General features: G+C 47.0%; 1 protein-coding gene and 1 long non-coding RNA gene across 9 annotated transcripts in view; one reads left to right on the top strand and one right to left on the bottom strand.

The window, feature by feature from the left end:
• Nucleotides 1–67: 67 nt before the first annotated feature.
• Nucleotides 68–13,366, bottom strand: part of LOC118366430 (protein kinase C and casein kinase substrate in neurons protein 2-like) — a 49,877-nt gene continuing 36,578 nt past the window's right edge. For 4 of the 6 annotated variants that reach the window (XM_052492526.1, XM_052492528.1, XM_052492527.1 and 1 more), the window contains 4 exons: nucleotides 7,575–7,699; nucleotides 4,707–4,865; nucleotides 3,021–3,211; nucleotides 68–2,667 (listed from right to left, as the gene is read on the bottom strand). In XM_052492526.1, the coding sequence (XP_052348486.1) occupies nucleotides 2,555–2,667; nucleotides 3,021–3,211; nucleotides 4,707–4,865; nucleotides 7,575–7,699 (588 nt within the window). In that variant the 3' untranslated portion in view covers nucleotides 68–2,554. The remainder of the gene's footprint in view (nucleotides 2,668–3,020; nucleotides 3,212–4,706; nucleotides 4,866–7,574; nucleotides 7,700–13,366) is intronic. The other 2 variants (XM_052492530.1, XM_052492531.1) reach the window with 1 other exon arrangement.
• On the top strand, nucleotides 8,732–12,735 carry LOC127914657 (uncharacterized). Of its 3 annotated transcripts, XR_008089253.1 has the most exons (5): nucleotides 8,732–8,973; nucleotides 9,028–9,305; nucleotides 9,833–9,988; nucleotides 10,627–10,888; nucleotides 12,258–12,426. It is a non-coding gene; the product is annotated as an uncharacterized LOC127914657 (long non-coding RNA). The 3 variants fall into 3 exon arrangements; XR_008089254.1 differs by lacking the exons at nucleotides 9,833–9,988; nucleotides 10,627–10,888; nucleotides 12,258–12,426 and adding exons at nucleotides 11,680–11,835; nucleotides 12,633–12,735; XR_008089255.1 differs by lacking the exons at nucleotides 10,627–10,888; nucleotides 12,258–12,426 and adding an exon at nucleotides 12,633–12,735.

Raw genomic sequence — 13,366 nt, 5'->3', positions numbered from 1 at the left:
GATAACATTTTGTGCCTGTACTCTGATTGGTCAGCAGTAACACATGGGCATAATTGTAACATGGAGGTCTGGGTAATAAAGTTACATTTATTTCTATTATCATTGATACTGTATGTTTAATTGAAAAAAAAAAAGACAGTTTAACTTATTTTCGTTCAATTCATTTATAATGTATGCTGTGGGACAACATTGGCAAACTGAGTTGTGCAAGTAAAGCTGCTGTGGTGTTCTGTTAATGGCATGATGACCTGAAACCAATGATATACATCTCATGACCTGAAACCAATGATATACATCTCATGACCTGAAACGCACAGCATAACCTCTCACACTGACAGAAAACTAATATTAAACCATCTCTCGCTATGCGGTTGTAGGCATAAAATGTAGGGGATATTTCCAGGAGCATCATGCGTAAACAGTGTTTGCTAAATAATGTACTCACAACAATGTAAGAGCCAAAACGTCAACTCCCAATAGGAGAAACCTATACTAGAGATGGGAATTGGGATAGGTCCTAAATAACAGATATAGTTTGCCAATAGTGGTAATGCACATGTGGTGGTGTTAAGGGTGTGTGTGTCAATCATGAACTTTTAAAAGAAAATGAGAAATATAATCTCAGTTATTTGTCAATTACTAATCATAAGTAGGCTCTGGCCCCTCTGGAGATTTTACATTATATTTACAAATGCAACAAGACAGCAAACTCGCGAGACATTCGCCATAAAACATACAATTATTGTACAAACGGATTTGTTTCCGAATCACAGCATTTCATCTGACAGAGAACAAAAGCACTTAAGGCATCTCATACATTAACAGTCTTTGATTTCCAAATAGACATTTAAATCACAACTCCTGAATCTATAACTGCTTAATTTGTTCATAGGTTCCTCGCTATTTACATGCAAACATACTTTTATTAAATCGGACCCTCTAGTTTGTGAAAAAGAGTAAATGCTGTGGTTTTTATTGCTGAACGTGCAACATTGTTTTCGGTTGGGACAAAAAAATATATTCTCCAAAGCTTTGAATGGACATCCAGTGCAAGCTACAGCTAAAGGTCCTAGCTTCAAGTGACACACCTTATTGCCAAGCAAGCTACAGCTAAAGCTCCTAGCTTCAAGTGACACACCTTATTGCCAAGCAAGCTACAGCTAAAGGTCCTAGCTTCAAGTGACACACCTTATTGCCAAGCATTCAGTGTGGAAAGAAAAAAACGACATCCACGATGTAAGAATCTACCAACAGAATGTGAAGTCAATTGTGTGAATAGAGGCTGTCACAAATGGCACCTTAGGCCCTATATAGTGTACTACGTTTGGCCAGAGCCCTATGTGCCCTGGTGAATGTCCCTGATACTAGAATGACCAGAAAACGTGTACAATCAATAGGTGAGCCGATACAACGAAACAATTAAAGAATATACAATCAATTAAAGTTGAGGAGTAAAGGTTACAGGAGAACTTCTGAGTGCGTCACTTATTGTTAAAATGTGGGTTGGCACAACATGGTATCAGAACATTTACAGAATAATATGAAATGCTCTGAGACCAGGCTGGTTGGTGACGGTGGAAGAACTGGATAGAATTCATTCATCAACTATTCGCTGAGCAAAACATAAATCAGATTTAAAATACAAAAAAAGGCATAACAAGACAAATCTGAACTATAAGCATCAGATAAGAAAGACAATTGTTCTGAACCGGCACTGCCATGAATTCCAAGCCCTTTTCTCAAAAGATTTGAAAAGTCAAATAAGAAAATGGGGATGTAGGTTCTGATATTTCAGACAAATGGCTTTCGTGTGGAAAAAAAATAAAACCTTGATTACTGTCAAAAGGATGGGGTGAAGGACGCTCAAAACAGAGCAAGAAATAACATGCAATTAGGAATTCCCCTTATTTCAACATAAGACTACCAAATCAGACCCTGGACTACAAATCGGTGTTACAATAGAATCAGATCTATAGAACTAAAAATATGTATCACCAATTGACTACGGCAAAAATGAATTAAAAGATTAAACTAAGATTACTTTTAGGTCTCCAATCAGTTTCAAATCGAATGGGCTAGACCTCGTGAATGGGATCTTTTAAAATCGGTTAATTCTTTCAACATATTCATAACTTCAAGCTACAATTGGAAGGTTACATGTTTCAAATAGCTTTTTATATATTTTTTCTGTAACAGTAATGGCTTTAAGTAACATTTGCTTTTGTAGCAGGCTTTAGACTCTGTACTGGGTGTCCCATCATAAAGGCTGACAATGAGGGCAGGCTGTAGTTGTAGGAAGATTTGTGCTTAACGACATGGGATCCAGGAAGATACAACAGAGAGAGCTACAACATCATCCTCTTCGATGGGCAAACCCCTTCCTTCTGCCACCCCTTTCACTCACACACACTGCGGCCAGCCTCTACCACGTAGGGGGAAGAGGGTGAGGGGCGAATGACAGGCCTGCCCACCCTCCTACCCCATCTCCTCCACTTTCTTTAGCCTCTTCACCCCATCCTCTCTCTCGTTTTCCTCCTTGTCCCTCGCTCGGTCATTACTGGATGTCTTCTACGTAGTTGGCGGGGTAGAGGCCCACCACGCCATCTTTCAGGCGCCCTCTGCACCAGCCCTGGTCGTCCTCGTTTCCTATCTTGGTGAACTCCTCACCTTCAGGACAAAAAGGGAGGAATGGACAGATGATTATGTGGAAAGATGGTGGTAGATGAGCATGTCTTTCTGTTGAGCAGCTTCAAAAAGGATTTGTGACTCAACTCAGCCTCACTCACTTTTCTCTGTGTTTCAATTGTCAAAGATTACTGATCTGACAGGACATGGCAAGTAAAAGAAAACTGGTGGAGACATCCAGTCCTTTCACTTAGCGGTGGTCATACAGGACAGCAGACTAGAGAATAGGGGGACCGGGTTGGGGTCTCTTCACTCACAGTCTTTAGTGTATTCTCTCACACACACACACACACACACACACACACACACACACACACACACACACACACACACACCTGCTTTGAAGCTGAGTTCATCCTGCTCCTGTCCTTCGTAGTCGTAGAGGGCACGCACGGCCACAGACACCCCCGAGGACGCCGGCTCCACCTCAAACGGGTTCCCATCGCCGTTGGCATCCTCAATGGAAAACGGGTTCACCCCAGTCTCCTCATCCGACCACTCTTGCGACTTCTCCACACTGCTGGCGCTGAACAGACAGAGGCAGCAATCAACATAAGGGAAATTTGAAAATGTTACTTGTCAATCATGCCCTGCTCACATACCGATTGGACAATCCAGCATGCCAAGCGAGAGAAGCGGGAACAAAAAGAGTTAATAGGGCCCGGGGAGGGGGGCATAAAAATAACAACACCAATGTAGAGTACAGCACAACATGTAGAAGGCCCAGCAAATGCATCTCCGAATCCACCCGGATACAAAGACTGAGACTATAGGTTCTCTCTCTCTCATATCAGCCAATGGGGGAAAAAAAACATGCCTTTTTAGGAAACCAATGCTGTGAGGTTTTGTTGGTGAATGGATTTGTGAGTTTGCTTTGACCCCACTTGGAATGGACACAGACAGAGTGCTGAGGTAAGGCAAGGCAACACAATGACACGAGTACAGTACAAAAGCATGGTTGGAGTTCACCCCATACACCACTAGAGGGAGGTAGATGTAAAGTACTCAGATGAACAAACACCCTTCTTCCCCAGTCAGAAAACCCATGAAACACACACACACACACACACACACACACACACACACACACTCTCTCTCTCTCTCTCTCTCTCTCTCTCTCTCTCTGAAGCCAGGTTACAGTCAGACTATTGCAGTTGGTACACTCAGACACCTATGGCATCTCATAATTCCTGCTTTATGCCAGAGAGACTGACACACACAGTTGACTTTATGAGTGCTAGTTTCTCTGTCCTGCCTTGAGTCAATATCAGCCCTAATGTAAAACAGGACCCAATATAAGTTTCCTCACCAAGTTGTAGACAGGCTTTTGTTTAATAGTCTAAATTCTATAGAAATTGTATTTTTAAGTTCCAACTTGCAACAGATCTGACTGTAAAGTAAACACAGACAGGAAAAATACATACAAACACACAGAAAGAATGCTCTGGACTTGGCACTGTTAGGAGTGATGACTAATGTAGGTTTGGTGTGATCGCTCACTGAGAGCCCATGCACCGTAACCCAGCCTGCCGCTAGCCAGGGAGAGGGAAGGAGAAAGGGGGAAAGGGGAGCAGTAGAAAGAGAGAGAAAAAAAGGAGGGGCGACAGAGAGGGAGAGAGGGAAAAGGGAGGAAAGGAAGGGGACAAGGATAGATGAGGAGAGGAATAAAAGAGAGAAGTAATGGAAAAGAGGAAGAATAACAGGAAAGAGTGAAGGGAAAAATAAAGATGAGGACAGAAAGGGTGTGCCTCAATAGTGTGTTATTGAAGTGTTTCTCAGGGTTGCACATTTTTGTCTTAGCCCAGCACTAGCTCACCTGGTTCCACTACTCAACTAATCAACAAGCCCTGTGTGCTCGTGCTTGGCTGGAACAAATACGTGCAACCCTGAGAAACACTGGTGTGACACTAAAATACTAAATTCACCCAAAGACTGAGGGAGAGGAGAAAAAAGAAGAGGGAGAGGGGGAAGAAAAGGGGGGAGAGGGGGAAGAAAAGGGGGAGAGGGTCTCTTTCACCAACGTTTTCACTTCCTCCACTTTTTTGACATTGAGCGGACTGCTGTTGTTGTTGTTGTTGACGACAGCAGGCTGTTCCTTCACGGTCCCCTGGAGATCCTCGTCGTCGTCTTCCTCGAATGGGTTCGAACCCACCGGCTCTGTGCTTGTGGGCACAGTCAGGCTGATGACACGGAGACAGGCATTTGTGACACACACACACGTACACCCCAAAACACATACTCGTACACACCTTGAATCCAGACAGCTTCGTGACATACCTAAAGCTGAATCGGAAACCTTCGGATGTGAGGGTTTAAGACATAATGGACACACAACAAGTGACACTTCCAAACATAACCAATCAAATAGACCATATGAGCCATGTGAGAAAAAAAAACACATGACCAGTCTGAGGACACTGACGAGGCAACACTGGGTACGTATGGTTTTTAGACATCCATCATGACACTAGGACACAGTCACAAAATAAACATGTTCAGTTAACAAATAAGAAATGGTCAGTTTTCCATTCACACAACATGTATACACCTTCACCAATTCCTCTTCTACAATCTCACTGATGCTTTTACTAGCATTTTATCAGTGTTTTCCCCAGCGGATACGCTCTGGGGTTGAGAAAACGGTCACACTCTTCACTTCACCAGGAATTCATTCTGAATTCCAATTTCACCCATATAATAGCCCATTTCCCTAGACATTTCAGTTAGATCTGATAGGGTCAGATTGATTTAAGCAATATGGTAATAGCTCCATTTCCCCCTCTGATTGGCTAGGTCAAAGCATTACCATATTAGTGACACCTATCTTTAAAAAAAATATATTATCTAGAGAAGTACCTTGGGTTAGAGGCTGGGGCTAGATTTGGAATTCCACACTAGTCTGTTGTGAGAACGAATTATGATGAAGTCACCCTATTGATCTACGGTCAGTTTTGTATTCCCCCCTAACAGTTAAGGTCCGGATTTGGGAAAGGTAAGCTGATCCTAGACCTGTGCATAGAGACAACTTCAACCAGGAACCCACTGTAGTGTTGTATGTACATTGTATGTTTACAGTGCAGTTGGACCATGGCACGTAGTAGCCATCTGTCCAATCACAACGTCACTGCACTGTGGACACCTTTATTGACAGTCACGGCGCCACGCTCTCTGAGATAACCAAATCTCTCTCAGACGAGTTCAAACACCAAACAAACACTGAACAGTGGCAACAATGTAACTTTGGTTGGCAGAAGTCAGAAAAAAAAGACATTCACACATTTTTAATGATGTTATATTAGGTCTCAGACCAATATCAGCCTGCTTTTTGGTGATGGCCACAAGTGTTGTTTGTAGATATATATCTCGATATAGCGTAATACTCAATAGTTAGTTGCCCATAAACAACTTTTAAAGTGAGCAAATTATAAAATGTCCATATAGCAGTAAACTATCAATTTAAGGGGGATAGCTAGATAGATGTACTATCCCTTGAAGTGGTTGTATCTCTGATTTTGCTATAGCGCAGAAATGTGGACCAACTCTCAATGCGTGAACATGATAAGGAAGGAGTGAAATTGTACCTCGGTCCAGACAAGAATTTCACTCTGACCCCCTTTTCCTTATATGGCCATTGTTTGTTCAGTCTATTGTTTGTGTTTTCGTGAGCTGTGAAAATGAATTTCCACTGTAAGTACAACTAATCTTGATCGACACACACTCACCTTCACCCCTGTAGACACAGATATAGCCTACAGTACAGTAGAAGTGACGTGACAGAGTATGTGTCTTATGCTGGTAGGGCGAGGCTGACCCATGTTTGGCAATATGCACATCTGATGGATACCAAAGGGTCAAATGCTTTGCGTGCCTCACATTCCTCTCATTAACTCCCCTCACACTCCTCCAGCGCCCACTAACACACTCCCCCAGTACCCACCCTACACAAACTCCCCCAGTACCCACCCTACACAAACTCCCCCAGTACCCACCCTACACAAACTCCCCCAGTACCCACCCTACACAAACTCCCCTAGTACCCACCCTACACAAACTCCTCTAGTACCCACCCTACACAAACTCCCCCAGTACCCACCCTACACAAACTCCCCCAGTACCCACCCTACACAAACTCCCCCAGTACCCACCCTACACAAACTCCCCATGTTTGGCATAAATTCACCAGTGTGCAACCTTTACAGTCAGTGGGGTACTTCTGTTTTCTCAGGGCTTGTTACAGGAATGTTTGCTGTGACCATGGCAGTGGCAGTGTGGCAGTGTGTGGAACGTGTGCAGAGAGTCTTGTTGTGGAGGAACAGTAACTATGATGTTTAGATGTGGAAGCAGTGTGTGGAACGTGTGCAGAGAGTCTTGTTGTGGAGGAACAGTAACTATGGTGTTTAGATGTGGAAGCAGTGTGTGGAACGTGTGCAGAGAGTCTCGTTGTGGAGGAACAGTAACTATGATGTTTAGATGTGGAAGCAGTGTGTGGAACGTGTGCAGAGAGTCTTGTTGTGGAGGAACAGTAACTATGATGTTTAGATGTGGAAGCAGTGTGTGGAACGTGTGCAGAGAGTCTTGTTGTGGAGGAACAGTAACTATGATGTTTAGATGTGGAAGCAGTGTGTGGAACGTGTGCAGAGAGTCTTGTTGTGGAGGAACAGTAACTATGATGTTTAGATGTGGAAGCAGTGTGTGGAACGTGTGCAGAGAGTCTTGTTGTGGAGGAAGAGTAACTATGATGTTTAGATGTGGAAGCAGTGTGTGGAACGTGTGCAGCAGTGGTAAGAGAGGATTGGAAGCTACATTCTTTCACTGGCCTTCCGACACGTTTATCTACTGCACCTTGAGAAATGTCCTCCCACTTCCTGACAGTGTGTGTGTGTGGTTACCTGCTGCTGCTCTTGGCTGCCTGCTGCTCTTCCATTTGGCTGATGCCCGTCAGGGTGATTCCCTCGGAGGGCTTCTTCTTCGTCTCTCGCCGACTCAGTGTACGGTTCAAGTCTATGGACCAGTCCTGAAACACACACACACACACACACACACACACACACACACACACACACACACACACACACACACACACACACACACACACACACACACACACTTAGAGTCACGCACCCTTGGACACAGATGAACATGGGTCACATGCTCAGCTCGACAAATTCAGCATCAATGTTCAAACGTTAGTAACTAAAACTGCTAGTCTTAGCAACAATACTACACTAGGGACAAGCATTGATATAATGCACACACTCACACCAAAGTGCACACTCATTGGAAGTTCCGATGCTCTAACTAGCACAATCACTAGGTAACGTTAGGCAAACATTTCTCAGGCTGTGACTAAACACTGAAGACCAGGGCTGTGGAGTACTGAAACAGTGTGTGTGTGTGTGTAAAGAAAAACACATCCATCATCATAAAGACAGATATAGCACTGAGCCATCACAAACCTCCACCAGAAGCTAAGGAGTGGGCTTGAATCAAAAATCCAGACCAACGCCAACAGAACCTCATCCCAACATTAGGAGAACCTTGTCCCAATACAGGCCCATAGAGAGACACACGCACTTTAACATAGTCCAATACTGAGACTCTATCCACAGAAGGACAGGGGCTGTGTTCAGGAGGGCCCTAGACTTACTACAGCTCTAGAGGTTACATAGGGGCGGTGTTCAGGAGGGCCCTAGACTTACTACAGCTCTAGAGGTTACATAGGGGCTGTGTTCAGGAGGGCCCTAGACTTACTACAGCTCTAGAGGTTACATAGGGGCGGTGTTCAGGAGGGCCCTAGACTTACTACAGCTCTATGGAAGTTACATAGGGGCGGTGTTCAGGAGGGCCCTAGACTTACTACAGCTCTATGGAAGTTACATAGGGGCGGTGTTCAGGAGGGCCCTAGACTTACTACAGCTCTATAGGTTACATAGGGGCGGTGTTCAGGAGGGCCCTAGACTTACTACAGCTCTATGGAAGTTACATAGGGGCGGTGTTCAGGAGGGCCCTAGACTTACTACAGCTCTAGAGGTTACATAGGGGCGGTGTTCAGGAGGGCCCTAGACTTACTACAGCTCTATGGATGTTACATAGGGGCGGTGTTCAGGAGGGCCCTAGACTTACTACAGCTCTAGAGGTTACATAGGGGCGGTGTTCAGGAGGGCCCTAGACTTACTACAGCTCTATGGAGGTTAAATAGGGGCGGTGTTCAGGAGGGCCCTAGACTTACTACAGCTCTATGGAAGTTACATAGGGGCGGTGTTCAGGAGGGCCCTAGACTTACTACAGGTCTATGGAAGTTACATAGGGGCGGTGTTCAGGAGGGCCCTAGACTTACTACAGCTCTATGGAGGTTACATAGGGGGGGTGTTCAGGAGGGCCCTAGACTTACTACAGCTCTATGGAAGTTACATAGGGGCGGTGTTCAGGAGGGCCCTAGACTTACTACAGCTTTATGGAAGTTACATAGGGGCGGTGTTCAGGAGGGCCCTAGACTTACTACAGCTCTATGGAGGTTACATAGGGGCGGTGTTCAGGAGGGCCCTAGACTTACTACAGCTCTATGGAGGTTACATAGGGGCGGTGTTCAGGAGGGCCCTAGACTTACTACAGCTCTAGAGGTTACATAGGGGCTGTGTTCAGGAGGGCCCTAGACTTACTACAGCTCTAGAGGATACATAGGGGGGGTGTTCAGGAGGGCCCTAGACTTACTACAGCTCAAGAGGTTACATAGGAGCTGTGTTCAGGAGGGCCCTAGACTTACTACAGCTCTCGAGGTTACATAGGGGCGGTGTTCAGGAGGGCCCTAGACTTACTACAGCTCAAGAGGTTACATAGGAACTGTGTTCAGGAGGGCCCGAGACTTACTACAGCTCTATGGAAGTTACATAAGGGCGGTGTTCAGGAGGGCCCTAGACTTACTACAGTTCTAGAGGTTACATAGGGGCGGTGTTCAGGAGGGCCCTAGACTTACTACAGCTCTATGGAGGTTACATAGGGCGGTGTTCAGGAGGGCCCTAGACTTACTACAGCTCTATGGAAGTTACATAGGGGCAGTGTTCAGGAGGGCCCTAGACTTACTACAGCTCTAGAGGTTACATAGGAGCTGTGGTCAGGAGGGCCCTAGACTTACTACAGCTCTATGGAGGTTACATAGGGGCGGTGTTCAGGAGGGCCCTAGACTTACTACAGCTCTAGAGGTTACATAGGGGCTGTGTTCAGGAGGGCCCTAGACTTACTACAGCTCTAGAGGTTACATAGGGGCGGTGTTCAGGAGGGCCCTAGACTTACTACAGCTCTAGAGGTTACAAAGGGGCTGTGTTCAGGAGGGCCCTAGACTTACTACAGCTCTATAGGTTACATAGGGGCGGTGTTCAGGAGGGCCCTAGACTTACTACAGCTCTATGGAAGTTACATAGGGGCGGTGTTCAGGAGGGCCCTAGACTTACTACAGCTCTAGAGGTTACATAGGGGCGGTGTTCAGGAGGGCCCTAGACTTACTACAGCTCTATGGATGTTACATAGGGGCGGTGTTCAGGAGGGCCCTAGACTTACTACAGCTCTAGAGGTTACATAGGGGCGGTGTTCAGGAGGGCCCTAGACTTACTACAGCTCTATGGAGGTTAAATAGGGGCGGTGTTCAGGAGGGCCCTAGACTTACTACAGCTCTATGGAAGTTACATAGGGGCGGTGTTCAGGAGGGCCCTAGACTTACTACAGCTCTATGGAGGTTACATAGGGGGTGTTCAGGAGGGCCCTAGACTTACTACAGCTCTATGGAAGTTACATAGGGGCGGTGTTCAGGAGGGCCCTAGACTTACTACAGCTTTATGGAAGTTACATAGGGGCGGTGTTCAGGAGGGCCCTAGACTTACTACAGCTCTATGGAGGTTACATAGGGGCAGTGTTCAGGAGGGCCCTAGACTTACTACAGCTCTAGAGGTTACATAGGGGCTGTGTTCAGGAGGGCCCTAGACTTACTACAGCTCTAGAGGTTACATAGGGGCGGTGTTCAGGAGGGCCCTAGACTTACTACAGCTCTAGAGGTTACATAGGGGCTGTGTTCAGGAGGGCCCTAGACTTACTACAGCTCTATAGGTTACATAGGGGCGGTGTTCAGGAGGGCCCTAGACTTACTACAGCTCTATGGAAGTTACATAGGGGCGGTGTTCAGGAGGGCCCTAGACTTACTACAGCTCTAGAGGTTACATAGGGCGGTGTTCAGGAGGGCCCTAGACTTACTACAGCTCTAGAGGTTACATAGGGGCTGTGTTCAGGAGGGCCCTAGACTTACTACAGCTCTATAGGTTACATAGGGGCGGTGTTCAGGAGGGCCCTAGACTTACTACAGCTCTATGGAAGTTACATAGGGGCGGTGTTCAGGAGGGCCCTAGACTTACTACAGCTCTATGGAGGTTACATAGGGGCGGTGTTCAGGAGGGCCCTAGACTTACTACAGCTCTAGAGGTTACATAGGAGCTGTGGTCAGGAGGGCCCTAGACTTACTACAGCTCTAGAGGATACATAGGGGGGGTGTTCAGGAGGGCCCTAGACTTACTACAGCTCAAGAGGTTACATAGGAGCTGTGTTCAGGAGGGCCCTAGACTTACTACAGCTCTCGAGGTTACATAGGGGCGGTGTTCAGGAGGGCCCTAGACTTACTACAGCTCAAGAGGTTACATAGGAACTGTGTTCAGGAGGGCCCGAGACTTACTACAGCTCTATGGAAGTTACATAAGGGCGGTGTTCAGGAGGGCCCTAGACTTACTACAGTTCTAGAGGTTACATAGGGGCGGTGTTCAGGAGGGCCCTAGACTTACTACAGCTCTATGGAGGTTACATAGGGGCGGTGTTCAGGAGGGCCCTAGACTTACTACAGCTCTATGGAAGTTACATAGGGGCAGTGTTCAGGAGGGCCCTAGACTTACTACAGCTCTAGAGGTTACATAGGAGCTGTGGTCAGGAGGGCCCTAGACTTACTACAGCTCTATGGAGGTTACATAGGGGCGGTGTTCAGGAGGGCCCTAGACTTACTACAGCTCTAGAGGTTACATAGGGGCTGTGTTCAGGAGGGCCCTAGACTTACTACAGCTCTAGAGGTTACATAGGGGCGGTGTTCAGGAGGGCCCTAGACTTACTACAGCTCTAGAGGTTACAAAGGGGCTGTGTTCAGGAGGGCCCTAGACTTACTACAGCTCTATAGGTTACATAGGGGCGGTGTTCAGGAGGGCCCTAGACTTACTACAGCTCTATGGAAGTTACATAGGGGCGGTGTTCAGGAGGGCCCTAGACTTACTACAGCTCTAGAGGTTACATAGGGGCGGTGTTCAGGAGGGCCCTAGACTTACTACAGCTCTATAGGTTACATAGGGGCGGTGTTCAGGAGGGCCCTAGACTTACTACAGCTCTATGGAAGTTACATAGGGGCGGTGTTCAGGAGGGCCCTGGACTTACTACAGCTCTAGAGGTTACATAGGGGCGGTGTTCAGGAGGGCCCTAGACTTACTACAGCTCTATGGATGTTACATAGGGGCGGTGTTCAGGAGGGCCCTAGACTTACTACAGCTCTAGAGGTTACATAGGGGCGGTGTTCAGGAGGGCCCTAGACTTACTACAGCTCTATGGAGGTTAAATAGGGGCGGTGTTCAGGAGGGCCCTAGACTTACTACAGCTCTATGGAAGTTACATAGGGGCGGTGTTCAGGAGGGCCCTAGACTTACTACAGCTCTATGGAGGTTACATAGGGGGGTGTTCAGGAGGGCCCTAGACTTACTACAGCTCTATGGAAGTTACATAGGGGCGGTGTTCAGGAGGGCCCTAGACTTACTACAGCTTTATGGAAGTTACATAGGGGCGGTGTTCAGGAGGGCCCTAGACTTACTACAGCTCTATGGAGGTTACATAGGGGCAGTGTTCAGGAGGGCCCTAGACTTACTACAGCTCTAGAGGTTACATAGGGGCTGTGTTCAGGAGGGCCCTAGACTTACTACAGCTCTAGAGGTTACATAGGGGCGGTGTTCAGGAGGGCCCTAGACTTACTACAGCTCTAGAGGTTACATAGGGGCTGTGTTCAGGAGGGCCCTAGACTTACTACAGCTCTATAGGTTACATAGGGGCGGTGTTCAGGAGGGCCCTAGACTTACTACAGCTCTATGGAAGTTACATAGGGGCGGTGTTCAGGAGGGCCCTAGACTTACTACAGCTCTAGAGGTTACATAGGGGCGGTGTTCAGGAGGGCCCTAGACTTACTACAGCTCTAGAGGTTACATAGGGGCTGTGTTCAGGAGGGCCCTAGACTTACTACAGCTCTATAGGTTACATAGGGGCGGTGTTCAGGAGGGCCCTAGACTTACTACAGCTCTATGGAAGTTACATAGGGGCGGTGTTCAGGAGGGCCCTAGACTTACTACAGCTCTAGAGGTTACATAGGGGCGGTGTTCAGGAGGGCCCTAGACTTACTACAGCTCTAGAGGTTACATAGGGACGGTGTTCAGGAGGGCCCTAGACTTACTACAGCTCTATGGAAGTTACATAGGGGCGGTGTTCAGGAGGGCCCTAGACTTACTACAGCTCTATGGAGGTTACATAGGGGGGGTGTTCAGGAGGGCCCTAGACTTACTACAGCTCTAGAGGATACATAGGGGGTGTTCAGGAGGGCCCTAGACTTACTACAGCTCAAGAG

Source organism: Oncorhynchus keta, chromosome 33 (genome assembly GCF_023373465.1).
Source record: "Oncorhynchus keta strain PuntledgeMale-10-30-2019 chromosome 33, Oket_V2, whole genome shotgun sequence".
Taxonomy (NCBI): Eukaryota; Metazoa; Chordata; class Actinopteri; order Salmoniformes; family Salmonidae; genus Oncorhynchus; species Oncorhynchus keta.
Note: the sequence above shows the minus strand (reverse complement) of the source record. Positions and strands in the feature narration are given on the sequence as shown.